The sequence below is a fragment of the Psittacula echo genome (genome assembly GCF_963264785.1).
Source record: "Psittacula echo genome assembly, chromosome: 3".
NCBI classification, from domain to species: domain Eukaryota; kingdom Metazoa; phylum Chordata; class Aves; order Psittaciformes; family Psittacidae; genus Psittacula; species Psittacula echo.
This window is the reverse complement of record NC_137736.1, coordinates 57,275,722-57,303,371: the sequence shown is the minus strand read 5'-3', so window position 1 is coordinate 57,303,371 and position 27,650 is coordinate 57,275,722. Positions and strand designations below refer to the sequence as shown.

General features: G+C 37.0%; 2 protein-coding genes across 3 annotated transcripts in view; both read right to left on the bottom strand.

The window, feature by feature from the left end:
* CYFIP1 (cytoplasmic FMR1 interacting protein 1) overlaps window positions 1-3,934 on the bottom strand; it is an 88,167-nt gene extending 84,233 nt beyond the window's left edge. Inside the window, exons 1-2 of the mRNA XM_080612490.1 lie at window positions 3,810-3,934; window positions 3,423-3,523 (exon numbers count right to left, since the gene is read on the bottom strand). The gene's annotated coding sequence lies outside the window, so the exon portion shown is untranslated. The remainder of the gene's footprint in view (window positions 1-3,422; window positions 3,524-3,809) is intronic.
* TUBGCP5 (tubulin gamma complex component 5) lies at window positions 1,333-27,418 on the bottom strand. Of its 2 annotated transcripts, XM_080612495.1 has the most exons (24): window positions 27,208-27,418; window positions 23,566-23,619; window positions 23,378-23,486; window positions 21,237-21,333; window positions 20,535-20,645; window positions 19,904-19,983; window positions 19,254-19,389; window positions 18,352-18,469; window positions 16,831-16,920; window positions 16,242-16,335; window positions 15,663-15,909; window positions 15,262-15,464; window positions 14,402-14,517; window positions 12,878-13,146; window positions 11,714-11,912; window positions 9,642-9,830; window positions 8,714-8,896; window positions 8,366-8,450; window positions 8,143-8,263; window positions 6,868-7,046; window positions 6,029-6,154; window positions 5,371-5,459; window positions 3,423-3,523; window positions 1,333-2,318 (listed from the first exon to the last, which is right to left on the bottom strand). In XM_080612495.1, exons 1-24 carry the CDS (start codon window positions 27,366-27,368, stop codon window positions 2,245-2,247), a joined length of 3,231 nt encoding a protein of 1,076 aa, XP_080468621.1. In that variant the 5' UTR covers window positions 27,369-27,418; the 3' UTR covers window positions 1,333-2,244. The 2 variants fall into 2 exon arrangements, with proteins under 2 accessions (XP_080468621.1, XP_080468622.1); XM_080612496.1 differs by lacking the exon at window positions 20,535-20,645.
* Between the last annotated feature and the right edge of the window lie 232 nt (window positions 27,419-27,650).

Below are 27,650 nucleotides of genomic sequence, written 5' to 3'. Positions count from 1 at the left end.
ACAAAATCCAAGTAACAACATTGCTATAAAAAAAAATTAAATCAATAAGAAAACATTACAAGAAAATTTGAGTAAATAGATAGCTAAAATACCCCAAACCTCACTAAAAGCCTTCTTCTTTTCCAAACAGGTAAATAGCCATTTTAACTACTGCCAGGGGAGTGAGGAAAAGGTCTTGGTGGCATGCACACTGAAATGTACAGACTTATTTTTCTGTGGTTCTAAAGAAAGAGAAAAGGATGCCATTCAGGAAGACTCATTCAAGGGAATTTGCCAGTGAAGTATTACTGATACATGAAAAGTAAAGCATGAAGGATGTCTGTAACTAGAATCAGCCAATATTGGTACAGCTAGACATTCCTCTGTGCTCAGCAGAATGGAAGGTTAACTCCTAAGCAGGAAAGCAGGTGGAACAGCAAAAGCTTTCACTTGCATGGGGTCTTTCAGATAAAATAAGTAAATTCTGCAAAGGGATTTACTAGGAATTATTATTTCAACAACATGAAGGATTGAAACTTTTTTTCTCCCATATCTAGTTAATATTATCCAAGATAAGTCTACAAAAAGCAGTAATGTCACTGAAGATATCCACTTTATTGAGAGGAGTAGTAAAGCAGTTACTAGTTAGATTTTTTTAAAGCACAGAGTACAAGACATATACTCAAAAAGTAATGAAGTAGTGCATACAAATGCTGGATTTCCTAGTACAGGTATGCCCTTTAAAACTGTAATTAATCAATTCAGTTTTACTGAGTGAGAAAGAAGCAGTCAGAAAACATGCACTTGTCTCTACGTGCAATAAACAACAAATGGGAACTGGTTATGGTAAAGTATGAATTACTTCTGTCAATAGGTGTCCACCTACCACAAAACACATCCACTTGGAAAAGTGTGTCATGTGGTAGCAGAGGGCAATACAAACAGTGTTCTCTAAAGCAAAACCTCCACTCAGACAAACACAGAAAAACATGTCATGAGGCAGCAGAGTTTCCCAGTGTTACATTTCAAAAGGAAATGCCTTTTTTTTTTCCTGAAAACATTTTATGGCTATAAATTGGAAGAACCTTTTGAGATCTCCTGTTTAAACAAGAACCCCAATATTCTTTTTCATTGAAAGAAATTATTAGGTCACAGATGAAGAAAAACCAGCTTTATAATGTGAGCCACACAGTCTCACAGATGGTAGTAATGTACTTCATTTACCTTGCAGAAACATCCCTCAAACTCTAGGTTAGCAACTGGATTTCAGCAGAAACACAAACAACAGTGAAATTCCAATTATTAAATCTTTTATTTATTCAACTAAACAAATAGATAAATGGCTATGATTGATTTTTCTCTTTTTAAATGCAGGGGTACTGATGCTAGAATTACTGAGAAATGTTCATGGGGAGGAGACAGGGCAAGTCACCTTGCCCAGAATATGTTCCACATTTACTTCTCTAGAAATGTACCCTTCTACATTACAACCTACTGCTTTACAAGACATCAACTACTAGAAGTAATGTTTGTTTGCAAAACGCTTAGGAGAACAGTCAAGTCATACCTGGCCACCTCTGAGACATCTCAACAATCCAATAGTTAAAACTAATACATTACACACTGTGATCTTGATCCTACTCAAACTGACAAGAGTTACCGCTAAAATTAGTAAGCATTTGATCATTTAACATAAAACTATTGGTATTTTATGGTCTCAAATAATCCATTTTGATAAATTAATCTTGTATTTTTTACATCAGCTTATTGTAACAGTCATAACTGTTCCCAAAGAGTTCTTAAGAACCATTAAGCAAATAAGAATGCTTCTTAGCCCTTTTTTCAAAGGGAAAAAGGCAAAAAATAAGCCTTTTGAATAGTAAGAATTGAGTCACACCATTCCACACTGCCCTATGACCTATTCGCAGCTGCAAAAGTAATGGAAAAGAGTAAATCAGCAATTATTTCTAATTCAACAAAAAGTAAATCCTTTTTTACAACATGAAATACATTTTCTGTATTTTAAGTAAGATTGTTTACACAGGATGAATTTTATACTGTACATGGTTTTTGATGCTGAAACATATACATACAGAGAAAAATACTTCCACAGCCAAAAGACTTAAAATAGCTGTACATTATTTACATTTTCAATTATTTTACACAGCTGCAAACCCTCAGTGCCATTTAGCTATACGCATTTCCAATCGGAGTGTAAAATGATTACAGCTTTTTAACACGAGAATGTCAACATAAATGCTGCTTTCAGTTCTTTATCAATTCAATGGACTCGGAACTTTGTTCCATGCCAGCCATCAGTGACAAAGCTAAAGATTCCACTGCGAACCAAACCATAAAAAAGGTAGTTAATATTTGCATTACAACAGCCTGAAAATACTTATTGCAATATTCAATTCTGTAATTTAAAAGGAAGATCCCAGTTTATTTTCTGAATTGTAACACTTCAGGATTTAAGACTGTACGACATTTTATGAATGTATTAGGAATTTTATGAATTCTGACATTTCAAGACAGTATTTTACCACTTTGATCATCAGTTATCCATTAGTTACTTCCAGCAGCATGAACTGGTAAGAAATTAGCTCCTTTTTTTTGAAATATTAACTGCTGAACGCACACACAAAAAGAATAAACATTGTGAGGGGTTACATGAAGTAAGCCATTACCACAGAAGGTTCCTGCACACAAGTTCTTGTAGACTGAGTAGCAGTGACATCAGATAATATTTAGAATCATAGAATTAATTAGGTTGGAAAAGATCTTTAAGATCTTCAAGTCCAACCATCAACCTAGCACTGCCAAGTCCACCACTAAACCATGTCTCCAAGTGCCACGTCTATGTGTGCTGTAGAAACCTGTTAGAATATGCATCTACATCCCAGCTAACCCCACTCAACCCAAACGGGCACGGATTAGCTATTTAAGTTAGTATCAGGCTGCAAGTAGAAGCACAGACATGTCATCTTCTGCTGTTTCTGCTACAAAGGACGTAACTTCCAACAGATGGATAGAGCCAAGAGCTTTGTACAGTTGCAGCTGAGACACCATAATACTAAAATTCTATCTGTTCAAGATACATTACAGCTAGCTGTCATCCAACAACAAAAAGAATGCTCTTTCATGCCCTACAGAACTAAACTTAATTCATTTGTTTCACTTGCTTGGCTACATCAGCATCCCCTCATCAAGAGAGCTGGTAAACTGAAGACAGCTGTCATTAAAATGCATGGCACAAACACTCAAAAAAAAATAATGAAGTTAACAAGCTGAGTAGTAAGGCTTCATGCCCTTTGGAATACCTCACAAAGTGAGATTCTTTAAGATGTACTGACAAGCATTAAATCAGATTAAAACGTAAATACAGTTCTAGTAAAGCTTGTGTCCCACTAAGTGCAGGTATGTGAAAAGCTTCATGTACTTACAGTGAGGAAAAGAGCCTCGACAGACAGCTTTGTTGAGAACAGTTACAAGAAACATGTGACAGTTTTTAAAATCAGATTCCATCTTCTCTATGGATTCCATCCTACAAAACAGTTTAACAGATGAATGCTTAACAGACTAACCACTGCATTACCTTTAAAATATGACCAAAACTCCACAGTAAATAACAAAAGTACTCTTTGCATAGCAATCTGGCTTAAACTTACCGTATTTCAGTTATGCCTGTGCATACTACTTCTACAACCAAAGGCAATTTTGACAGTGCATCTGAGCACTATCACAACAGCATTAATTTCCTCATCATCTTAGAAATCTCAGCAGTGACAAGGAAGAACTGTCTGGTGCTACCTGACAACTGTTAGTCCTACCTTGTTTTGTATTTTAAGACATCAGTTCCTGGTCCTTATTGCTTTAGAACTCCTTGGGGCAAACCGATACTGCCAAATAAAACAGGGACAACCGCGCTGCTTTACTACCAACTCTTGAATTCCACTCTGGACTGTGCCAACTAGTACTCACCAGAGAAAGGAGAAGATGTAGTTTACAGTAAGTCATTCCTTTCCCACCCCACCCCCTCCCAAAAGGATATGAACGACACTACATCAGCTATGACTGACTTTTTCCTGCCACATCCAAGAGTAGATAACCACATGCCCCAAGTTTCAACCAACAGACTTCACAAATTATTTTTGATGCTTTGAATCAGAAAAGCACTCCAAAAATAGCAACTTCCTAGTGACACCAGACAGCAGGATCCAAGCTCTAGGTAGCATTTATGCCAAAGAGAATTAGTCCTGAAAAAAACGAATGTGAGTCAGTCCACACCAGGACCATAGATCAACCCCTGAGTGTTAGACATAGCCTTGGAGAGTTGCCCACTACCGTTCATTCTGCAAGCAGCAAGTTCCAGAAGCTAAAGCATAAACTATAAACTGGGAGAGGAGTGCCTGGAGAGCAGTCCTGCGGAAAGGGATCAGGGGTGTTGGTCAGCAGCAGGCTCCATAGGAGTCAGCAGTGTGCCCTGGTAGGCAGGAGGGGAAACTGCACCCTAGAGTGCATCAAACACAGCATCACTAGCTTGTCAAATGAAGTGTTTGTCCCGCTGTTATTAGCATTGGTGCAGCCTCACACTAAGCACTGTGTGCAGTTCTGGGCCCAACAACTGAAGGAGGTACTCAAATGCGTTCAGAGGAAGGCAACAAAGCTGGTGAAAGAGCATTTGAACTAATGGAATCAAACATTCTGCATTAAAATCTTGACTCTGATGTCAATGGCAGAACTTTCATTGACTTCAACAGTTTCACCATTTTGACCACAACTATTTTTTTTTTACAAAGGCATTATAATTTGGACAGTCCAGATTAGAATAGGGAGGTTTAGAGATTAGATTTAAACGAAGGTGGTTTTTTTTAAAGGAAAACAAAAATGTATTGCCTTCTAGAATGAAGGCCAAACTAAACAATTCCATTTTTCAGAAATCAACTAATGAATGTCATCATCTAGCTGCCTACAATTTTAAATAATCAAGGAACATGATAATAAAACAAACCTATAAACCTCTCATTTTACCAGTATCAACAAATGTGAAGGAAAAGAAAACCCGCTTTGTTGCTACGCTCTACAATCTTTTCAAACACAAGTTACATATTGGCCACCTTTTAAAACAGAAAATACTGAATATACACAAATGCATAGAACTTGTTAAGTTCTATCTAAAATAAACTGCACTTTTGCTAAGAAAGAGCAATTAGCCTTTTGTAGATGCTTTTCCAACTGGAGTGTAAAATGATTACAGCTTTTTAAAATTAAACACTGAGCAATGTCTTTTTATTTCACACACACACACACACACACACACACAAAAATCTCAAAATCAAATTCTCAGCTGTGAAATGATGACCATGCAGAATTTTAGGTATGTATACTTACTTCCAAGCTCCTAAACCAGCCTGCCAACGGTCTGCAAACATCAGTACTAAATTTAACACTTTCATTATAGCTTCTTTCACAAAGCTCACCTAAAATAACGATCAAAACAAAAGGAATAACAGTCAGAAATTAATCGCTAAGTACAACAATTTTCATTATTAAGCTACAGTGCAAAGATATCCCATGCCATTTAATCTCAGCTGTAAAAACAACCTCCTAAATACAACGTGATTTCTCCAAATTTGTGTTCTGCATTTGTTCTCTAATTCATTTCATGACTGAGTACTTTAATGAGGACTACACACAGACAGCATGTGGGATAAAAGTCTACAACACTATCCATGTACCTCTATTTCCTGCCACACCAGTATGTATACTCCTCATTACATTACCAAGCCTCAGTTTGATCAAATCCTCCCATCTCTTTAAAACAAATAAGTCAAGTAAAATCCAGTACAAATAATTTAATTTTGTCTTCTCTCCTTGACAGAATTGAGCCAAGACTTGCAAGGAACACGCGATCTCTGTGTCGACTCTGGAAGAGCTAGAGTTTCCTCAAGAGAAGCTGTATATTTCTTAGTATGTATGAACTGCAAAACAGGCAGCATAATTAGCGCTAAACTCAATGTATCAAATATGCCATTTGATTTTTACCCACCTTTTCTCTCAGTAGGCAGCGATCATGGATTGTAGATAGATATCTGTAATGTATCTTTATCAACTGATCTAAATCTTTGGCTTCTTCTACCTGATGCTGAAACTCCAAGCCCGTACTGTGAAGAATCTTAAAAAGAAGACCAGAGTTATTAAATTCCATGTTGCACACAAGTGCTTACGATTGTCTTCCGGCAGTGCCTAAAATTGCCTGATTCATCCACTCTTTCATCTCAAATTTTAGGCTCAATCCCCAAATTACCATCAACAATAACATACCATCAATAGTAAAACATTTGAGCTCTTCTTATGACTACACAATGGCATTCCTCACACAAATAGGAATACTGCCATTGCACAAGGGCAGACAGATTATCCCCAGAGGAGCTGATTTGAAATGTACTAATTTTATTAAAGGCAAACAAAAGGCAATTGTAGAGCAGATATGAATCTACAGGCTTTGCCTTTATATTTGAGAAGTCATGTTTATGCTTTTGGGTCTGTGTACTAGAGATTTTTGAGAAGAATCCATTTAACTAAAATGTCTGTGTAACACTTTCATAAGCATAATAGGTCTTAAGAGAGTAACAGCTTACAGAAACCTATTTTTACATGACTGTGCTTCAGTCATCTAGCACCGGAAGAAACAGTCAAAAAGAACTAGTAATATCCAAAGATCAATCATGTGCATGTAGACTTTCTAAAACATTTTTAGGATTACTGATTTAAAACTGCCAAGTTAAAACTGAAACACGTTCAACCTAAAATCATTTTGAAGAAAGGACAGTAGACTAAGATTTTTACAAGTTCTTAATATAAATGGAATTGTGATATAAGACAAACCCTAGTCATGATGTAGTTGTGGAGGCTGTTAACAAAATGCATGAGTTTCACTCTTAAGAGGAACATCCGATGTATTTGTTGTTTTATACTTTCTGGTTGTGGTGAAAATAAAGGAAGCGTTCCTTGTTGTAATGAAGTTCCTTCCTTAACCTGTGGATTTTCTGCAGCACAGACTAGTTCTAAAAAGAAGAGGCAAGAGTGTTATACTGAAGTACTTATGCAGACAAACTGTAGCTAAAATGTTACTTAAAACTGAATTTTTTTATTTCTTATTATTCTGCACACAACACTAATATAAGATTTTTCTTGTAATTCAGATCTGTTATAATATAATATGCTGAATAGTCTGACAGCGTATGTACAACACAATTTGATAAATACTAGAACAGGAAATCCTATTCAAGAACTATTATGTGAAAGGATAAAAAAAAATCTACATTAAAATAAATATATTTATTTTATATCTCCACAAAGGGGAAAAGACACAAAGGGCATAAAGCCATACCCATAAAGTTTACAGAAGAGAAAACTATGACTTTAGGAAGATTACTACTTAACAGATATACAAAACAGAGATGGACCCCATTGACTTCCTAATTTATTTTTCTAGGACATGAAGTGTGTATCCATTTTATACGGGACAGGAAGAGTATAAACATTACCCTGGTGAAAGAGACAAAGAGATCTCTTTCCATAACCCCCAAGTACCTAAATTGCAGCATAGAGGCTGTATTCCCAATTGTCTGTCTTTTTCAATCTCAAATACAGTATTTGTTTTTCTTGTTTCCTTAACTTGTCAGCAAGGTATTACTCATACAAATTTGGACTACACATAAAGCAAAACATTAGGGTGCGGTGGACAGACCTTCTTTCAACAGCAAGATCTGAAGAAAGAAGTAACAAGTTTCCAACGTAACTAACTAGACCTGAATGAGAGACAAAGGGAATGCATGAATAGTGTAGTCCCTGAGGCCAAAGAGAAGTGAAAAACATGCCATGCTTAATATATAATTTTGAATTTTCAAAGCTAATAGAGAGAAATATTTTACAGACTGAATCAAAATTCTAAGTAGTTTATAAAACTAGTTTACTATTACTACTGGTAAATAGTAAATTTACTACCAGGAAATTATAAACTAGTAAACTAGTTTTATAAACTATTACTACTATTAAAAGTAGTACTACTACTACTTACTGCAGAAAGCAACAGACTATTTACATTCTTAGACAACAGAACAAGTTCTTAGATTATCTTACATTGAAGAAGTTTCTTACCATCAAATCGTAAAACATCTAGACTATACTTGGCCCATTTTATTTGCAGTAAGAGCAGAAAAACTTGATTGTAAATTTTTTGGCACTCTAAGCTTATAACTATATCCACAGGCCAAGGAACCTATGGGGAGGAGAGGATAATCAAGACAGAAAAGTAAGTCGCTTTAATGCAACACTTCAAATCTATTCTAGAATAAGAGTTGCAGTGATATTAACTCATTACCTTGTAACTCAATGTCAAACCATCTAAGGTGTGGACAGGGAGTTTCTTCTTTGCTGTATCAACACTTTCAAAGGATATAGATAACCTATGCAAGGAAAGGTGATTTAATTGGTGATAAACTGTTTTAAAATACTGGTTAGTTTCATTGGTTTTTAATTTCTTATTCTAAATACCAACTGTCTGATTTAATTTGGGGGACTCAGGTGAAAGACATAATAGCTCAAAACTTCATTAAAACGGGGATTCTTTTAATGAATACATGGCAATTCATTTTGTGCTATGCAATTTAAGTACATTAGTACAGGTAAGTGTGAAAGAAACATAACTAAACTATACTTTGCATTTTACCTTGCACTGTCCTCTGGATAGCGCTGCCCAACTGCTTCTTGAAGTTGCACATTTAAGAAAGCAACATTCTGCCAAGTTTCCTTTTCTCTAATTTTGTCAAAAATAGATGTATAGAAGTCATACATGGTATCTCCAGCTTCAAGTAAGAAAAAGTTTCTCATTGCCTGCAAATATTCCACAAGCCTAAACAGGAACAAATGTGTAACATTACCTCAGTCTTAATCATACAAGTAAAATCAAAACACAACTGTTACAGAAACAAAAATCTTAAAAACTCTTCACTACAAGAACTCAGCACTGAACACATACTTAGTGAAGTCCACAGGAAATCCTTTGCTTAACGCTCAGGTAGCTTTCACATGCATTCATATAACAGAAAATAACCAAGCCATTTTTTCCTGTAAGCAGGCTACAGAACAGCTTAGAGTTTGGAAATCCTGTCCATCCCCCTAAACAGAACTCAGAGAGGAGATGCAATTTCAAGGAGAGTTCAAAGTTACTTCAGTATGGAGCTCCAGAAAATTATGATATGGATTTTCCTTTTCTGATTAAGTAGGAAGTATAGTACTGCTACCACTCTCATAAGAGCTGTGACTATAAAACCATTATCTATTTCAAACAGATTCCTAAAATTTCTCTTACAGTTACAAATGATTACACTACTAAAAGTACTGTTTGAAACAAGTCTGCCATTGAACATCCACGGAAGCAAATTATAGCTTTGCTGTTGATTTAAGCTAGACCAAGTTTTCACCCACGTTTCTACCATGTTAGATCCACCTTTCCTCCTTAATGATTTTATTGTTTGTTACCAAATTGGAATAGAAACACAACATAAAATGGCTGCTTTTAATGTATGGCACACCACTGCTAATTAAAAAAAGAGGAAGAAAAAAAAAGTTAAGGAAAACCAAACCTACTTTCTTACCTGTAATCCTTTTTTAAAGTTTGCATTAGATTACCACAGCACTCCAAGTATTGCTTGTCTATGTGTGGATAAAGGCAAGACCTCAGTGTCAGTTCAAAAGTCTGGCAGGTCACAGATTCTGAGGATCTATCCACACAAACATCTCCACCAGTAAACTTTTCATGAAAGTCACCCTGTTCCAAATATAGTCTTCAAAACAAAACAAACTACTTAAGGAAGAAGGTTCATAATTCATATACTATATAAACAAAAAAAGTCATACCTTCAAAGTTTTTAATCAAAATTGGATACTCTAAAATATATGGTGCAGAAGTAATAATAAAAGCTGTTTCATAACTGTGGTACATATCAAGCCTATTAAGTGATCCTTCATACTGGTTTTGTATAACCAGGTATTAGGACACCAAAAAGGATGGCATACTAGAATCACAAAACTGCTCAAGGAATAATTCTGAAAAACAACATCAAGTTCGAACACTACACAGCTTAACAAACAAACCCATTAGTTCTAAAAACTATACCGTGCTTATACAGCAGCCAGATGAACTTCCCAGGAAAGAAAAAAAAGGAAACAAAGTAAAAATTTGAACTACCAAAAAACCCAAATAAACAAACAAAAAACCACCACACAGGTAGAATTGGTTTGAGACACCTTAAATATGGGATCCCTATATATTATCTGTGATATTACATCAAGAGAAGAGAGTATCTGCAGTCTACACTTGGAAAGCTTAATTATATTGTCACAGAAGTAGAATCATAGAATAGTTACGGTTGGAAAGGACCTTAAGATCATCTAGTTTCGACACCTCTGCCACAGGCAGGGACACCTCACACTAAACCACGTCACCCAAGGCCTCATCCAACCTGGCCTTGAACATTGCCAGGGATGGAGCATTCACAGCTTCCCTGAGCATTCCAGTGCCTCACCACCCTAACAGTAAAGAATTTCTTCCTTATATCCAATCTAAACTTCCCCTGTTTAAGTTTTAACCCATTACCCCTTGTCCTATCAGTACAGTCCCTAACGAATAGTCCCTCTTCACCATCCTTATAAGCCCCCTCCAGATACTGGAAGGCTGCTATGAGGTCTTCATGCAGCCTTCTCTTTTCCAGCCTGAACGGCCCCAACTTTCTCAGCCTGTCTTCATACAGGAGGTGCTCCAATCCCCTGATCATCCTCGTGGCCCTCCTCTGGACTTGTTCCAACAGTTCCATGTCCTTTTTATGTTGAGGACACCAGAACTGCACACAATACTCCAAGTGAGGTCTCACGAGAGCAGAGTAGAAGCTACTTGTTGTCTCAATGCATTGTAAAAGGAAGTCCAGCTCAGAGCAGCTCTTGCCTTGATAGACTGGATGAGTCATTAAGACATTGACTTAATCCATCAATTTTGCCACATGGGATAGTCCCAACAAACAAAAGAAGTAATAGAGTCTTACGTACTATTAATTATGATTTCTTTAAAACAAACTCCTCCCAGGAATGAAATGAAAACATGTAAATCACCAACTAGTATTCAGAAAAAGATAAACAGCTATTTTCTTATTTGTAATCACAAAGATTTTCAGAATTCATCTCTCCTGCTGATTTCCAAAACATTTAGAATCTCTATAGGAGACACATGAAGAATTTTTATGCAACTAATATGAATTTTGGAAGGCTTTTAAAGTTAAATTATTTAAGCACAGCAGAACTGAAGCTGCATTCATCAAAGAATATCCTTGGTGCTAATCAAAGATATCATGCACAAATTCCAAGCAAACACATTTAAACATTTAGATTTTACAACACTAATAAAACACTTACTTGCTAAAAGCCTGTTATGTTAAAGACTACTCTATTTCTACCCTAACAGATGTAAGCAGCAGATTCTTCACTGATTTTAATTGGTTTTCATCAACTAAGCACAAGGGTAGTATTTATTTACGTTCTATCACTGGCTGTTGGTGCTCCTCTTTATTCTGTGCTCGCCTGTTTGCAGCAGCAGCAGAAATAAAAATTTAGTCTACCAAATGTCACCAGGCAGAACACTGCTCTCAACAACACAGCGGGTAGATCATTCATTTACCTGGCAAAATTAATAGCCAGCAGCGGGTCATGGACATCATCCAGTTCCAAGTGTCTTTCTGCTATAGACTGCATCTTTATCAGGCTCTGCTTTGTGGCCTGCTGTTCTGTAATGATATCTGGAACAGACTCTTCCCCATGCCGCAGGCGAGACTGCACCGATTCCAAGAACAGTGTATACAAACTCTTTCGTTCAGCATCTAAATAGAACAAAATATTACAGTTGAACATGTTGCTCAAAGAGAAAACATTATCTGAACTAAAAGAACTACTTTATAGTCCAACATTTACTTGTTACTTTTCAACATAGTAAGTTTAGGCCACTATTTAGAGGAAAACTCAAATACGTGTTTAAATTAGTATTGCTAAAACAGTAGGACTAATCCAATGCCTAAGGTCAGGCAGATGTTCAAATGGGTTGCTGAATGGGTGTCTGAAACATGAAATATTTCTGAGACTGTTGGAGAACTTCCTCCTTCAGGTGAACAGCAGTTCATTCTTAGCACCTGAAGCAACCCTTCAGTATTCACTGGAACAGATAATGCTCTCCTAGCAAAAGGGGGAATAAACCCACAGAGTCTTCAAAATAATTTAACTATCTCTGCCTTCTAAACATCAAGAAATGTCAAAACAAAAAAAAAATTTTGTTTCCTTATAAAAAAAACCCAAACAAACCCAAACAGCATTGAGTAAACTGTTGCACTATTTCACAATCAAGATACATACCCCAAATACCCAAATAGCTGTCATCTGATTACTAGTAAGCTTTAAAAAAAAAAAAAGTTCCACATCCTATCTCAGAACTATTCAACCACTTAGTAATTAAAAACAACTATTTATTAAAACAAAACAGCTTTAGAATTAGAACATAGAGGCTGTTTTCTTTTGTCTCAGAAAACCCCAGTTTTGCAATCACATGAAAAGAAGCTTAAGAAAAATGTAAAGCAACAAAAAGCAAAGGGAACACTCAATCTTTATTCACTTTGCACTTTCTGCATGTTTGCACTGGAAGAGTGTTTTCAGTCAGACCTGAAGTTACCAATCACGATGCTGATGTTCAGCATGGAGAACTCTATTATTCTAGAACCATGCAAACATGAATACAAAAAATACACCCATACTGTTAGATACCCTCAGCATGATAGACCACAAACTGATACCTCACCTCTTGACGCTGCCTGCTGTGGAGAGCCATCTTTGCTTTGAAGATTCTTCAACAGCTGCATGGACTTTCCAGCCATGATGATTTGCTTTAGCACAGGTTTCAGAAAAGAGACCATAGTGTGTTGCCTGCTTGAAGGGGCCTGATCACTGCCAGAACTGGCACTGGCATTATCACTCATCTTCTCCTCATTCTCTGTCTTCTCTGACACACTATATAATGTGTAGGTAGCATACCAAAAATCTCTGTGGTTAACTGGAACATTCTTGTTTCTGTGAAGAAAAAAAAGCTGATGAAGATTTCCCTTTTCAAAAGATAAGCATCTTCTAGTAATGAAGTTTCATCATCTTTACTCTATGCTTTGCCTTTCTCTTGGAATACCCACAAAGCACTTTCAGAACTATATGGAGTAAGCTCATACGTATCACAAACTATCCAAACACCTCTAGAAAGGATGATAGCTTCAGCAGGGTAAAGAATCAGCTCACAAGAGATAAAAACTGTATAACCAATTAAACCCCCCAAAACAAAGTAAATAGAGTAACTTCCTCAACAAATTTCATTACAGTTAACTATTCACAGTGGCATGCATCCTTAGGAACAAAAGTATTAGTGATTGACTTGCAGATTTATGTAAAACCTACAATGAAGCAAACACTACTGGGAAAGCTGAAAAAATCTAGAGTAGGTGAAACTCCATTTGTAGTTCACTTTGTTATGGGTTTTTTTGTGTTGTTTACATCAGACACACTGCTTGGTCTTTGAAGTCTCATGGAAAACAACCTAAATTACATAATTAAAATGAAGCACAAATACAGATAAAAGTTGAAAGCTACCACTCCTGTTGGTAGCACTGAAAGCACAACTATAGAACCACGGAAAGAAAAGTCAAGTACGACATGGTAAGGATGTTAAAGATCTCAGCTACTAGGGATTTATTAGAGCAGTACCAGAGCTGTTCTCTTACTTCATGCTTACCTGCTGTAAAAGACAGAGGTTCAATTAGGTTTGGCAGATAGGGGAAAATGGATTTGCAACTATGAGCCAAAATTCTAATTTCTAAACTTGCTTTCTACTTCAAGCTGTCAAAAGAGGGACCAGCAAAACGCAGCATTCAAATAGAAGAAAAATTAACAGCTAGGATGTTTATGACGTGCAACAAAAATTATAATTCTAAATAGCATCTGATTTATAACAACCATAGATTAGTATTTTTTGCAGATGTCTTGGTTTTGAAAAGAGTTAATTGCTTTTAGAAAAGTCAACACATCAGATGGCTGATTATTTATTATAGATGGAAAAAATAAAACAATTGATTTCTATTGCAGGACACTACCTGGTAGGGCTCCAAACCTAATGCAATTTCCCTAATGGGAAATTTGAGACAAGTTATAAAAGTATGACTAAGAAATTAATTCTACTTAAGCACAAAGTGTTGGAACCCACTTTGTCACCCTTTACTTCCCAGGTTCTATCTTGTATTCATACTTGCACAGCATTATGTGCATCCAGTACCAGCATCCCTACCTCTGAATGATAAATTCCTTTGCAGGATCAAACAAATTACCATGGACTATCCACTCATCCACTGTCTGTAAGTATGGCCTCACAGTTTCAACCCAGAGAGAGAACAGAAGGGATACCTGAATTTAAAGGAAAAAAAATGGGAGGGGAGAGAAAAAATGGCTGAATATTTTTATACTAAGCATTGGAAGCAATATGGCAAAGCCCAACCTCTTAATTGTGTAACTGTAGCTTTTAAGATATACATGACTACACATAAGGATTTTTAAATATAAAATGTTAAACTAAAAATGACAGCTTTAGTAGTTTTAATGTAAGCCCACATTGTGCTTGCTTCCCCTTGTTACTTTTGTCATCAGTTAGACCCAAACAGCAGTTTTCATCTTTTTCACTCTAACATCTCTTGAACAGTAAGGGATAGTCATAAAATTTCTGTGGTTTTATAACATAGAAAACAGGAAGACAAAAGGACATAATGACATCAACTATATTTTCAGTAGTATAATCAACAAGTTACTGTAAAAACCCAAACCCCTGTATCGCAGCTTTAACTGAATCATGCAGCTGTAGAAATAGAATAAGGAAAAGCTGTTCCAAAACTCCCTCTTCCATAACAGCTTTTCGGCCTCTGCCCACAGTTCCTCCCATCAGTCCTAAAAGCACCCTGCTGCTGATCTCATCATAAAGCAAATTTTGTCCAGATTGAGTGAACTCATGTGAGAAAACAGTAATGTATTATGGCTAGCAAATTTGTCTTCAATCCTCGGTAGACAAAGGCTGGTGTACTCCATCACCATAAAGAAATTTAAGTTACTGAATTTTCCAGCGTGTGGTTCTACTAAGGAAGGAATTATCTTCCCTACCGTTTGCTCAGATGCTTCTCCAACACTGTCATATTCAAGAATAGCTTTGTAGAGAGTATTAAGCAGATGAGATGCTCGTACAACATTTCTAGTGTCAGGTGGCACTTCTGCTACTCCTGTGCTGAAAACCTTGTGAAGTATTTTCAGCTGTGACAGTCGGGGAGACAATTTATCTATTACTATGGAAAGTGTGACAGTTTTATCTGGAAAAAATAAACCAAACATGTATAAAAGTAACATCCATCACAAAATATTTTTTTTCAATGTTATTAATGAGGTTTTAAAATACAGCATGGCATCTTTCACAGTTTCAAAATGTATCTGCATAATGATTTTCATGTTTCCCTCTTATAAAAATTCCCTGTGTGCCCCCCACTAGGAAAAATTCCCTTGCACTGTACCTTTGTTGATTATGCATTTTTCAATTTCAGTAAGTTCTTCTTTAAAGCTAATGAAATATTTATACAAGGCCCACATAAAAGCTTGGTAGGTTCTGAACGGGGCTTCAGTAGTTTTCTTTGGAGTAGAAACTGTTCCATGCATTATGTTTTCCGGGCTGTGTCCCATCACTTCATCAATAAACTTCTGTAGTCTAAACACAACCTGACCATATGCTGCTATCTGCTCCAATACAGATCTCAGGCAATTCTAGAAAAGAAAAAAACCCAACCTTTTTAGAACCATCTAACAAAAATTTGAATTTAAGAAAGCCTACAAATGAAATAATGAGATATTTTTATGAATTAAAATATAATAAAATCCTGCCATCTCCACTGCTTCATCACACTGTCAAGATATAGGAACAGCCCATCCAGTTTTATTTAGTCAGATGTTCTTAATTTAGCCAAAACACAATTGTGGGAATGTGATTTTTCTGCAGGCAGTTTGATTTTTCCACAGGCAGTTTAATTTCCTATTCCCCTACAAATTACACCTTCCTAATGCCAGATATATTCAGCTTAGATTCAGAAACAACTTACATGGGTTAAATGAGTTACAGTAATATCATTCCGCACAGCCACTTTTCCATCATTTAGCTGAAATATAAAAAGCTTTTTCACTCCTGAAAGTAGCCTTGAAAAGAAACAATAAAAGAATTAGCTTTCCTTGCCTAAAAGTTTATTTTCTTCAAATAACAGGGGACCACAGATCAACTACAAGGCTATTGGTACTTTAAGTTGTTGCTAGAACAAGAACAATAAAACCCTGTCATCAATTAAATATCTCCTAAAGTTCCTTTCCAGTTGAGATAATTTCCAGCTATAGGATGTCTCAAATCTACTTTCTAAAATTGGACACTGTATGAAAAATCCATAGGGGCAGGGTAAGAACACAATGGTTCCCCTTAACAGTTAGACTTGAAGAATTAATGCATACAAGAAGTAGTAAGCTACTTTCTTCTTTAAGAACCTGAATGGTTAACACACATAAGCAGCACCTTTATTGTCAGCAATGGTGCAAGCTAAAAGCTCAGTAGCAATTCTTTCTTCAGACACAACAAAGATAAGTCTCATTTCCTTGAGAGAAACACTAGAAGCTAAAATACAAGCTTTGGGATGTTGCTCTTACCAAAGAGTTTCCCGTATAACCTGCGTTTCAGTGACTAGTGTTCTTTCTTCCAGCACATATAAAGGATTACTGGTATACAAGTGGTGGTCCCTTAGAAAAAAAGAAATGAAAACAATTTAATGGCTGAAATAACAGCTCAATCACCTCAAAGTAAGAATGAAGCAATAAACTTAAGACTCAGTTTAGTTCTCATTAGTAGATTCAATGCTCATGGTGGAATTTTAAGTACATAAACAAAAGCAGCATTTGCTTTTGCATCGTTAAGCAAAATATTACAGAAAGCATTCAAATATCATTTAGTCATAGACAGCAAGACAAGCAATTGACTAGCAAATACCAGAAGCACTGAATATGTGTTGGTTTGGGTTTTGGGGGTTTCAGTTTTGTTTGGGTTTTTTTGAATTCTTGGTCCGTGATTATTTTATTATTTCTCATTCAAGACTGAAAATGTATAGTTACTTTCTGTTAAAAACACTAAGTTAAAAAGCATCTGTATAGGAAAATTCACACTTTTGGCCAAAAGTTTACTTAAGAAATGGAAACTTTCTCTTATGACCTTGTGCTACACAATTCTTTGTAAACCTTCCACAGTATTTTTTATATTTCAGTGAACTATGAATGATTATTCACACATGTAGTATTGTGACTCACTACTGTCATCAGTGGTAAAATTTATGTTATCATGTTCAAAATTCAAAAATCCAAATTTAGTAATAGTGGTTATATATCATACATACATATATATATAAATATACATCTAACAACATTGAAAAAGCAATGCAAAAGCACTGATTTATGTTACTGATCCAATACTTACTGCAGATTTTGGTTCATAACTGGCTAGATAAATTTGCTTTAGTGTCAGTTGATCAAATCCTTGATTAAGAAATGCATTAAATTAAGGAAGCAAAGACAAATCTAAGGATCTCCACTACTGCACTACATATACATCAGAATTTGGGACAGAGGGAAAAATCGTGTGGTGGTGGGAGAGCGGAGTGTTGCTGGTTTTGGGTTTTGTTTAGTTGATTTAATTGAACCTCCTTCTCATTTTCTTTCCAAAACCACAGAAGATCACAATGATATAGTGCTTTATGTTCCTGCCCCACACAAAATGCACATTTAAGACTAACTTTGCAAGGGAGACCAGAAAAACAAACAAAAATTTAAACTTTAGAGAACTCCACACTTTCAGGACCACTTACAATCCATGTATATTAGTCCTCAGAGACCTTTGTAAGGGTCAATCTAAACAAAATTCAACAGTAAGATTTGCTTCTTTGAAAAGGAAAACCCTCTCTCTTATGTGACTAACTTCATAAAAACTAAATAAAAGAATCTATTGATAGAAAAAACAGCTCATTTGTTCATCTCATTAATTCACACGCTTTTAATTCTGTTTGTAACAATATCTCTAAATAAATACATTATCTTAATGCTTCCACAGTAATGACATTTAATAAAGTCATAATTTAATTTTATATACCAGTAAGGAATACGTAAGCAATCCTTTTTTCTTACCAGACTGCAGCTAGGTTGGAATGCAAGTGCAAACTATGTGAAAAACGAGGAGCTCTTCCTGTCCAGTACTGGGGAACAACATGCTGCTCCAGCCAGCTGCGGGCATCAGGTTCACCGACTGTGAACACACCTGACAGTCAGTGAGGTATTTTTATTTATTCAGGAAATGCTTATAAACAGTTATAAAAGACAGGAAAAGGTTATTAATAAGCCTATCCATTTAAGCTGCAGAATCACAGACCTTTTCAGATAAGTTACAATTTATAACTATTAAACTGTTTAGTACATTACCTAAAAATGTTAATTTCTTAAAGTGATTATTAAGAAAACTGTACCTAATTCCAGTTAGCTAGTTACTACTTATGCAACATGAATACTATAGAGTCATCTTATACAAGGCATCCTGTATCCTACAATAATCTGTGCAAAAATACTCCCTGAAGCTAATACTCGTTGAAGCTATAAGCCGCTAGTGTGTTAATTGCATAATTTTATTTTTTCTAAAACACTTCATACTCAGAACTGAGTCAACTGTTTCTGCTGTCAACCACATTCTGTTTCAGCATTCTGATACTTGATAATAAAAATTTACATTATATCCATACAACTACATGCTACATTTATTGTAGAAATTTTCATTTCTATATTGGAATACCCATGTATCTTTCAACTGAAATAAACAGAGTCTTCTCCATTAGCTACAATGGAAATCAGATCAAACCTTTCATATTGCTTCTTTACTGTTAAAAATAATTAAAAAAAAAAGCAGTAGTGAACAGTAAGGTGCACCTTAACACTACAATTACAGGTTTAAACCACAATACTAAAGAATAATAAAGCTGCATTACTTGCTAAATTTGAGCACGTATGACTATAAGAGAAGAATTATAGCTTATTCTAACCTTTCCAGGAAACATTAGGTACAGTTTTCTTATTTGGGTCATTGTCTTCTAAAGGTGTCCTGTCTACTTGAATGCCCGAGTCCTCTCTGCTCAAAGGCTGAGTGTCTTCCTCCTCTTCACTTTCTCCAGACCAGTCCTATCGAGTGCAACAAAAACGAGTACGCTTTAGTACAACATAGCAGACAGGTCTATATTCACTTCCTATTCAAGCCAAACAAACTATTCCCTTCTTTCTTCCACTATGAAGTAAATTCAGGACAGTAAGACTAACATAACTGTCTACCAGAGACAGATTTAAGTTATACATAACATTAATAATTGGACAAATGAGACAAATGGAGAAAATCACAGAAGTACAGCAAATTCTGATTAGGAACATGCAGGGTCAGCAGAAGAAGTCAGCTTAGTTGCAGGACTAAGACAAAACATGGTGAAAAACAAAAGCATTTGTATTACTGTTACTCTGCTTGGGTCTACACGTATTTCATGGTATTAAGTAAGACACAATATATTAGGGAATCCTAGGAGAACTGACACACAGAGCATGCAAACTAGGCCAACTCAACCAGGTCTCTAACATAGCTCCGTTATAACTCTAACATAGTAACCATTCTTACAGCTTGGGTATTTTACCTTAAGAAATTACTTACTGGTGTATCTATGCCTGGGCCAAAGTAAATTTCTTCTCCTTCCATCAGATACTTTCCCCAATCAAATTCTTCTTCCTTTTCTGAGAGAAGTATAAATATAAAAATAGTAAGTATCACGTCACTCTGACTTTTCCTCTAAAAATATTTCCAAAGTTCAGATTATGTTGTTACTCTAAATCTAAAACAAAAAACATTCCCTTCCTCTTAAGGTTACATCACTGTTCCTTTAACAGTGTTACACACTTTCAACATGACATGGAAATTGTGACATCACATATATTCCTTATTTATTAATTCTCAATTTTGTTGCTTATACACTCAAAATATGCAACACAGCATACCATCAGCACATTTGTCTGTATTATGTTACACTACCCTATGCTTCAATCCTGGAAAAACATGCAAGAATGCAACATATCACTTATTGTGACTAGTCCCATTTAGCTCAGTGGAAACATTTCATATGTATAACTTACATATGCACAAGAATCCTCGAATGTAAACAACATAAAGCAAGAACTGTCTTACTCTCCGAAAAAGACACCATATATCCATGATGTGATGTATAATACTTTTAAAATAACAACCACACTTACAATATATTGTATCTAAAACATGAAGCTTACTCAACTGTAATTAGTGCTGTTTGAGATAACCTCTTCATATTCACATTCCTGGAATGGGCTGAAAGTGCATTCAAAACACCGCCGAGGGAATGTGCAGAGATCATTCAAAAAGGAATCTTAAGATGCAAGATTTTCTTTAGGTTAGTCTGAAATAGTCTTCTTTCAGTCTATGATACAACACTATAAACAAATGGGGCAATGGCATCCACTCAAACTTAAGCACAAGCCTCATTTTTAGGCACTGAGCGCAACAGTCCTACTTTAGAAAGCAGGCAGCTGGGATCTCCCTCTGGAAACCTTCAAAGGTATCTCATTTTCCTTGAGTACATACGGAGCATAGGAATTTACATCACCAAAGCTGTTTCAACAGACCTCCTATTGAGGTGCAAGACAGAGACTGAGGATAGAAACCCGCTGTCTGTCTTTGAGCATGTAAGCACTGCAGGAAGGTGGAGAATGCTAGGAAATGATAGCGGTGCACGTCAAAAGGAATTCCCGAGGTACATCGGTGGCTGGAAAACTTAATTAAATAATGCAACATAAATGGGGTAGGAAAGATTTGCAAGCTACTTTAAATGAATAAATAATAAAAATACAATCAATAAAGCACCTTGAAGTGAATAAAATGGAGAGGAAAAATGTCCTTCTTATCAGATTGCATTAGGGTTGTATGTTGCATTAGCAATACAAAAAACTTGTAAACTTACCCACTTCTTTGACTTTTGGTTTTTCAACATAGGTGGTGTTGGATGGAGAATCAGACAAACACAACAGAAGAGACAGTATGGAATAGTGTGTATCTGTCTTTAAAACACATTAAAAAAAAGCAAGTCAGTGGTCTAGAAGATGTGGGTTAGGAACAAACTCAGCCTACCATCTGCAGAGATGCTCCCTATTTGTTTCCATTTCCCAGTCCTGAATTACAGAACTAACAGCTGCAATACAATACTGAAAGCCACCTTTTCTCTTTTGCCTACTAAATAGGCAATCAATATACTTCAAAAGTAGCCCCAGGAGAAGCTGCCTCTTACTGAGTTGATAGCCAGAGAATATGGAAAGAGAAACACTGAGGGACTGCAAAAGTACAAAATCATCAGAGGACGAGGGATAATGGACAGCTATATTAGCATGGATGAGGTGGAAGGACACAGGTAATGAGCCTGCAGGAAACCAAGTCTTCAGTTCCTTTATTCCTATTACTATCTCAAACAGAGGCTAGAAGGGAGTTGGCTAAACACTTTGATAAAATCACTACATTCTAATATCATGCTCACATTATCTTCCATCATCTGAAAATCTACACAAAGCACTAAGAATGAACCTTTAACTCCAATATTGCACTAATGTGGTTGTGTAACAGAGGCCTTCAATCAGGCTGGAATACTGTGCCAACATTGGTATACTGCAGAGATCTGTGTTACAGTCTATGCCTTAATATCTGCTTATAGCACAACCATTTCTTACTACAGAAAGTTTTCTCTTTGGCCTGATTCTAACTTTCCAAAGCTCTTCAGCAGACCATTCCATATACACGCACATGGAGACTCTGCTACCTAGATCCTATAGATTTTGACACATACATAAACACAATTATAAAGCTGTTTTGGAATGCAATCCACTTGGATTTTAAAGAAAAAAAACCCTGAAATATCTCATAAAGTAGCATCATACTCACCTAGTATATATAGAATATGATATGTTCCTAATAAACATTACTGACTCTACAAGCGTTTCTAAAAGAACACCAGTAGGTCATGACAGAATCACATGCATGAGCTGGTATTTCATTTACCAATCATAAAACCAATAAATGCTCAGTCTTCCCAGTACCGTGCCACTGCTAAAAACTAAATGCAGTTTAATTGCCCAAATATGAGATACTACCTACCCCCAGTTACATTTTCAAAAAGGGGAAAAAAAAAAGGCCACATGTAAGCATTAGTCCTTGTGTGAGTTTTTAGTTTGCTTTGTTTGGTTTTAATTTTATTTCATTCTCAAAACAAGCACAACTAAAGGTACTTTTTCATCTACAGAGTACAGTGTATTAACTGAAGATGTGTGTAAGCTATTGAGGGTTCTGGGGTTTTCCATACAAATTACAAGGAACTTAAAACAGTCCAGAGAAAGGTAAATGTCAGTTCAGTGAGAAGTAAAACCAAACTGCAACTCAGAACACATAGCCTTATGAAAGAATATCACTAAACGGAGCACCATCAAGCTCAAATTTCCCAATAGCATGAACTTTCAGTTTTCAAAGATCAAACTCGTTATTGAACTATCACACTGGAAAGTGTCTAAGTGAAACAACTTTTGCTGTATCCATCCAGCCCATATCCTAAACTGATTTGATACAAAATGTATCAAAGGTGAAACATATACATAGTCTCAATTAACAAGACACAGGGCAGGAGCACCCCATAGGGAAATACTAAAATCAAAACATACAGATGTATTACTTAAAGTAAAAAAAATACAGGCAAAGAGTTAAGAATTGCTCAGTTCGCTGTTGTTTTACAACATATGGGGATGTAGATTCATCCAGATTTGAGCTAAAACATTTGCACAAAGTTGACCATAAAACATTCACTCTACAATGAGAAGACATCCTTTAAGTCATGAAACTGCGTGTATTGAAACCCCAAAAAGACAATAGATACTTTCTAGAATAAATGGAGAAACTAAAGAATACAACTCTGAAAATCTATGACCTGGCCAGCAACTGCAAAAGTCTTTAAGTCACTTAAAGTAATATGAAATTTCCAACACAATATGAGAATTTAAATCCCCACCATCACCATGAACGCAAGAGTTACGGAAAAAAGGAACATGGAAATTGCAACACACATACCTTTGTTTCTTCAATATTTGGGAGTGGCAAGTTCAGAAATTTTTCTGTTAGTCTTTTCCAGCTTGCAGCTTTTCCAAGGTCAGAATGAACTACCAATTTTTCATGTATTCTAGTAACAAAAATAGTTATCAAAAATGCTTCAAAAAAAGTTAACTAATACATTATTAATCCACAAGCAAAAAACTTACCCTTCTATAGTCCTCTCTACTTTGTGACTGTTCACATCCAGAAAACGGTGAAATCTGTGTGAGAAACTTGTATTAGAATATGTTTAAAAAGGAAGTTTAAGTAAGGAAGAAAATAAAGCTGATTTACATATATGAGGACAATATTATTAGTTTAATAATGCATGCTTAATTTAGCAACAGCATTGAGCACCAACAAAATTTATTTCAGTGTCACTTTAGTCCAAGAAGGATTAACTACAACTGACCTTAAAGATGGAAAAATGGAATGCAAGTTACATTTAGCCAGCACTTCAAGCTGAATGGAAAATTATTATTATATCAGCAAACTAAGCAATTAAAGTACACTGTCAGTCAAGTCAAGTGGAGCAAGGAGATCAAGAACCATGTTGTCAAAGGCGTCTGTGTTGAATACATTAAAATTATATGGGATTTGCATCACAAGCACAGGCAAAACAAACACCCACATAGAAGGTCTCTAAACCCAAATGAAGCTCCTTTACAAAAAGTAAAGGAGGATGCCCTAAAAGAGAGCTCAAAATAAAGCTTTATGAAAATAAAGATATACCACCAAAGGTAGCATGTAGAAGGGACAAAATAAGAACTCACAAGATGGTAGATGGACTTTTCAAAATAAATTAGCATATAAGTATTCTTATAAGAATATTAGACTAAGGTTCTTCAGTTATATATATAGAAAAAAAAAACAGAAACGGGATGTGACAGCAGTAAATACAAGGTCAAAATACTCTATTTGTAGGGCCTCGAAGCCATCCTAATATTTTGCCTCAGCTTCCAGCAAAAAGTGTGCAGAATACAGGGGTAAAACTCTCATGACCACAAACAGAAACAGAAACTACAAGGTCTGAATCAGAGCCAAAAATTAAGCTTAACAGACTGAATTTGGAAAGACTATATAAGATCACCTCAATGCCAAAGTAATGAACTTGAAAATGAAATTGCAAGGCAGGTAGCAAGGATTTTAAAAAAATATCACTGGAAGATGAAGATATGCCATATTTAAGAAAAAATTACTTTGTTAGCTACAGAGCCATTAGTCTGACTTAAGCTGTGTGTAAGGCTTTGGAATAAAAGCACGATGAAGTATAATATTAAGTAGGTAGCTAACATTTAGTTTAAGATAATATAGCTTATCTCATTCATTGCAGCACACCAGCTTACATAGAAATCTTTAGTTCAAACGGAAAATGGTGATAAGTACAAGAACTGGAGAATTAGTAACAACACCCTGGAAAGACAACAATAAAACACCAAATCAAGAATGCGCACTGAAACAAAAAAGTCATGCTGAAGGGAAGCTATTACAGATGGTAAGTAATAGCAAGTAAGTAATAGTCTATTACTTAAAGATGTAATTAATGGCTGTAGTGCAAACACACATACAAAAAAAAAGTATCCATTTTTTTAGGCAAGTTGGGAACATTATGAATAAGAGGAATAGTGTGCTGCATGCAAAGAAACAGATGAATCTGAGAACTACAGCATAGAAACACCATGAAATGTAAGAATACAAACCACAGATTTCACAAACCTGAAACTAGAGAGATTCTGCTAAAATTGAAGGTCCTTCAGTTTGGAAATATTCTATTAGTCAGTCTCAGGCTGATCTTTCAGGCACATCTCTTAGACAAAAATTCTTGCATAAAACCCTTCCTCTTCCCAACCTTCCCTATCAAAACTGTTTGTTGCCAACTCTGTATCACCTTTTCTTTTTTCCTGCTATGTTTTTTGTTTGGTTTTTTTTTGAGCAAACAAACACCACACACAAAAAATCTCCAATCTAAAAGAGCACATACCTACACAAGCAACTGGGACACTGAAATAGAGGGTGAGATGTCACAACAGCAGATGGACCACAGGCCTCATTTACCTGCCTCAACAAACCCTGCTATCATCACCAGTCTGCAGACCCAGAATAACAACTGCTATCAGCACCTATTTCGACGGAGCTACAAAATTAGTAAATGGTAAATGCAATCCTATAATGCACTTAACAAAGTATTTCTGGTAAAGAACTCAGAGAGACAGCAGTTACAAACACCATATTCCTACATTCCCAATGGACACAACTAGCCTCCTCAAAATTCAGCAGTGTCAAACTCGTTAAAACACCTACAGGTCAAACCCAGCTCTCCCACACCTCAGACTCACTTTTGCTGTTAACCACTGGCTATTTGGTTATTAAAATAGCCTTACTTGAGACTATTAGTAGATAGGATTCACAGGCTGTCCTGAGGCAATGCAATTATGCTATTGCTCACCCTCAAAAATGGATTTAAATAGCATTAAAAAAAATGTAGGTAGCACTGATTTTATGCAGATTAGGTAACTGCTGCATGAAGATAAGCAAGTACATAAGACTCCAAAGAAGCAGCAGTTAGGGATAGTATGGGAAACTGAAAATAGCTCACGTAAAAAGTGTCAGTAGTCACTGAAACAGTAACTGTGATAACTAAAAAAGCAGTGTGTAGAACTTTAATAAGGACATTTTAGATGGCAGTGTAATAGAATTAAAGGAATCTAGAGAATACATTACAAGTCAATAAAGACCATGTTTATGAGAAGCTCAAATAACATCTAAAACATTACCTTCTCCAGATTGATAACCTTATAAGCAGCACAATATTCTTGGCCAAAAGCTTTATAGCTATTTCACAGAACCACAGAATGTTTCAGGTTGGAAGGGACCTTAAAGATCATTCAGTTCCAACCCCCTGCCACAAGCAGGGACATCTTCCACTAGACCAGGTTTCTCAAAGACCCATCCAACCTGGCCTTGAACACATGCAGAGATCAGGCAGCCACAGCTTCTCTGGGCAACTTGTTCCAGTGTCTCACCACCCTCACAGTGAACAGCATCTTCCTAATTGTCTCTTCCAGTGTAAATCCATTCCCCCTTGTCCTGTCACTACATGCGCTTCCACATGTTCTGCTAAGTCTCCCCAGAGCCTTCTCTAATCCAGGTTTAACAAGCCCAACTCTCTCAGCCTGTCTTCACAGAAAAGGTGCTACAGCCCTCTGATCATCTTTGTGGCCCTCCTCTCTGCAACATGTCCATGTCCTTCTTATGTTGTGGCCTCAGAGCTGAACACAGCATTTGGTAGAGTCCTCTTTATTTGCTCTTCATAAACTGATTATTTCTTTACTTCCCTCCAACAAACATTTTGGATAGGCTAAATGAAGATGCTAAAAGGTACTTTCTTATGGATCAGGTGAAAAGCCCTAAAAGACCGAGATATAAAGAGATTAACATCCAGTAGTCCTGTTACAGGAACTCGCAAACGCCGCACATTCTCACTCCAGACACCGTGCCCGGCGGGCACTGCAGCCCATGGCCCTGTGCCACACCTCAGCAGCCACAGGGCCTCCCTTCTTTCCAGGCGAGCAGGTGACAGCGCTGCCGGGTCACACCACACCGCAGTGCCCAGGCACCGAGTAGGGGGCCCTGGCCGGCGTCGGAGACCGAGCCCGCCGGGGGCTCATTCCATCAGCAGCGCCGATGGGCCCTGCCTGGGGAGCGGCTAAGTAGTCTGCTGTACTCGCCCCAGCCCTGGTAGTAATGGGCACCGCGCGGCCGCCGCAGCCGCGGCGCTTCGTGCCGGGTCGCGGATGGCGGGCGCTGACCTGAAGTTGGACCAAGCGAAATTGAGCGCCGCCTGAAACCGATCGCTGCCTAGCTCCTCCTCAGGCAGGCCGGTCACGCTGCGCACCAGCGCTCGGACGGCCCGGTCCTGCTCCTGCTCGAAGCGGCTGCGGTGACCGGGAGAGACGAGCGGCGCCGCCATGGCAGCAGTACCAGGAAGGGAGGAAAAGAGGGGCAACACCTCCGGGAGGCGACACCGAACCACCCCTCGGAGCCGTCGGAGCCGCCGCCGCCGCCGCCGCCGCCGCCGCCACCACCACCCCAACACCGCGCGGGACTGCACTTCTCGCGAGGCTTCCCTGGGACTTCTCGCGAGGGTCTCCCCCCAACGGGATTTTGGGAGGGAGCGTGCGCATAAGCTTGGAGGGGAGTTACTTAAAGGGAGATAGTGGGGGGAAGTGAAGTCGGGGTTGGGTTAGTGTTG

What these genes read in the sequence shown, in the direction of transcription:
- TUBGCP5 (XM_080612495.1), bottom strand. Translation starts at nt 27,368, where the DNA reads ATGGCGGCGCCGCTCGTCTCTCCCGGTCACCGCAGCCGCTTCGAGCAG. An exon ending in GTTATACGGGAAACTCTTTG is followed by an intron (nt 16,336 to 16,830) that starts GTAAGAGCAACA and finishes TTTCTTTTCAAG; the next exon opens with GCTACTTTCAGGAGTGAAAA. An exon ending in AGATGTTTTACGATTTGATG is followed by an intron (nt 7,047 to 8,142) that starts GTAAGAAACTTC and finishes TCTTCTTTTTAG; the next exon opens with AACTAGTCTGTGCTGCAGAA.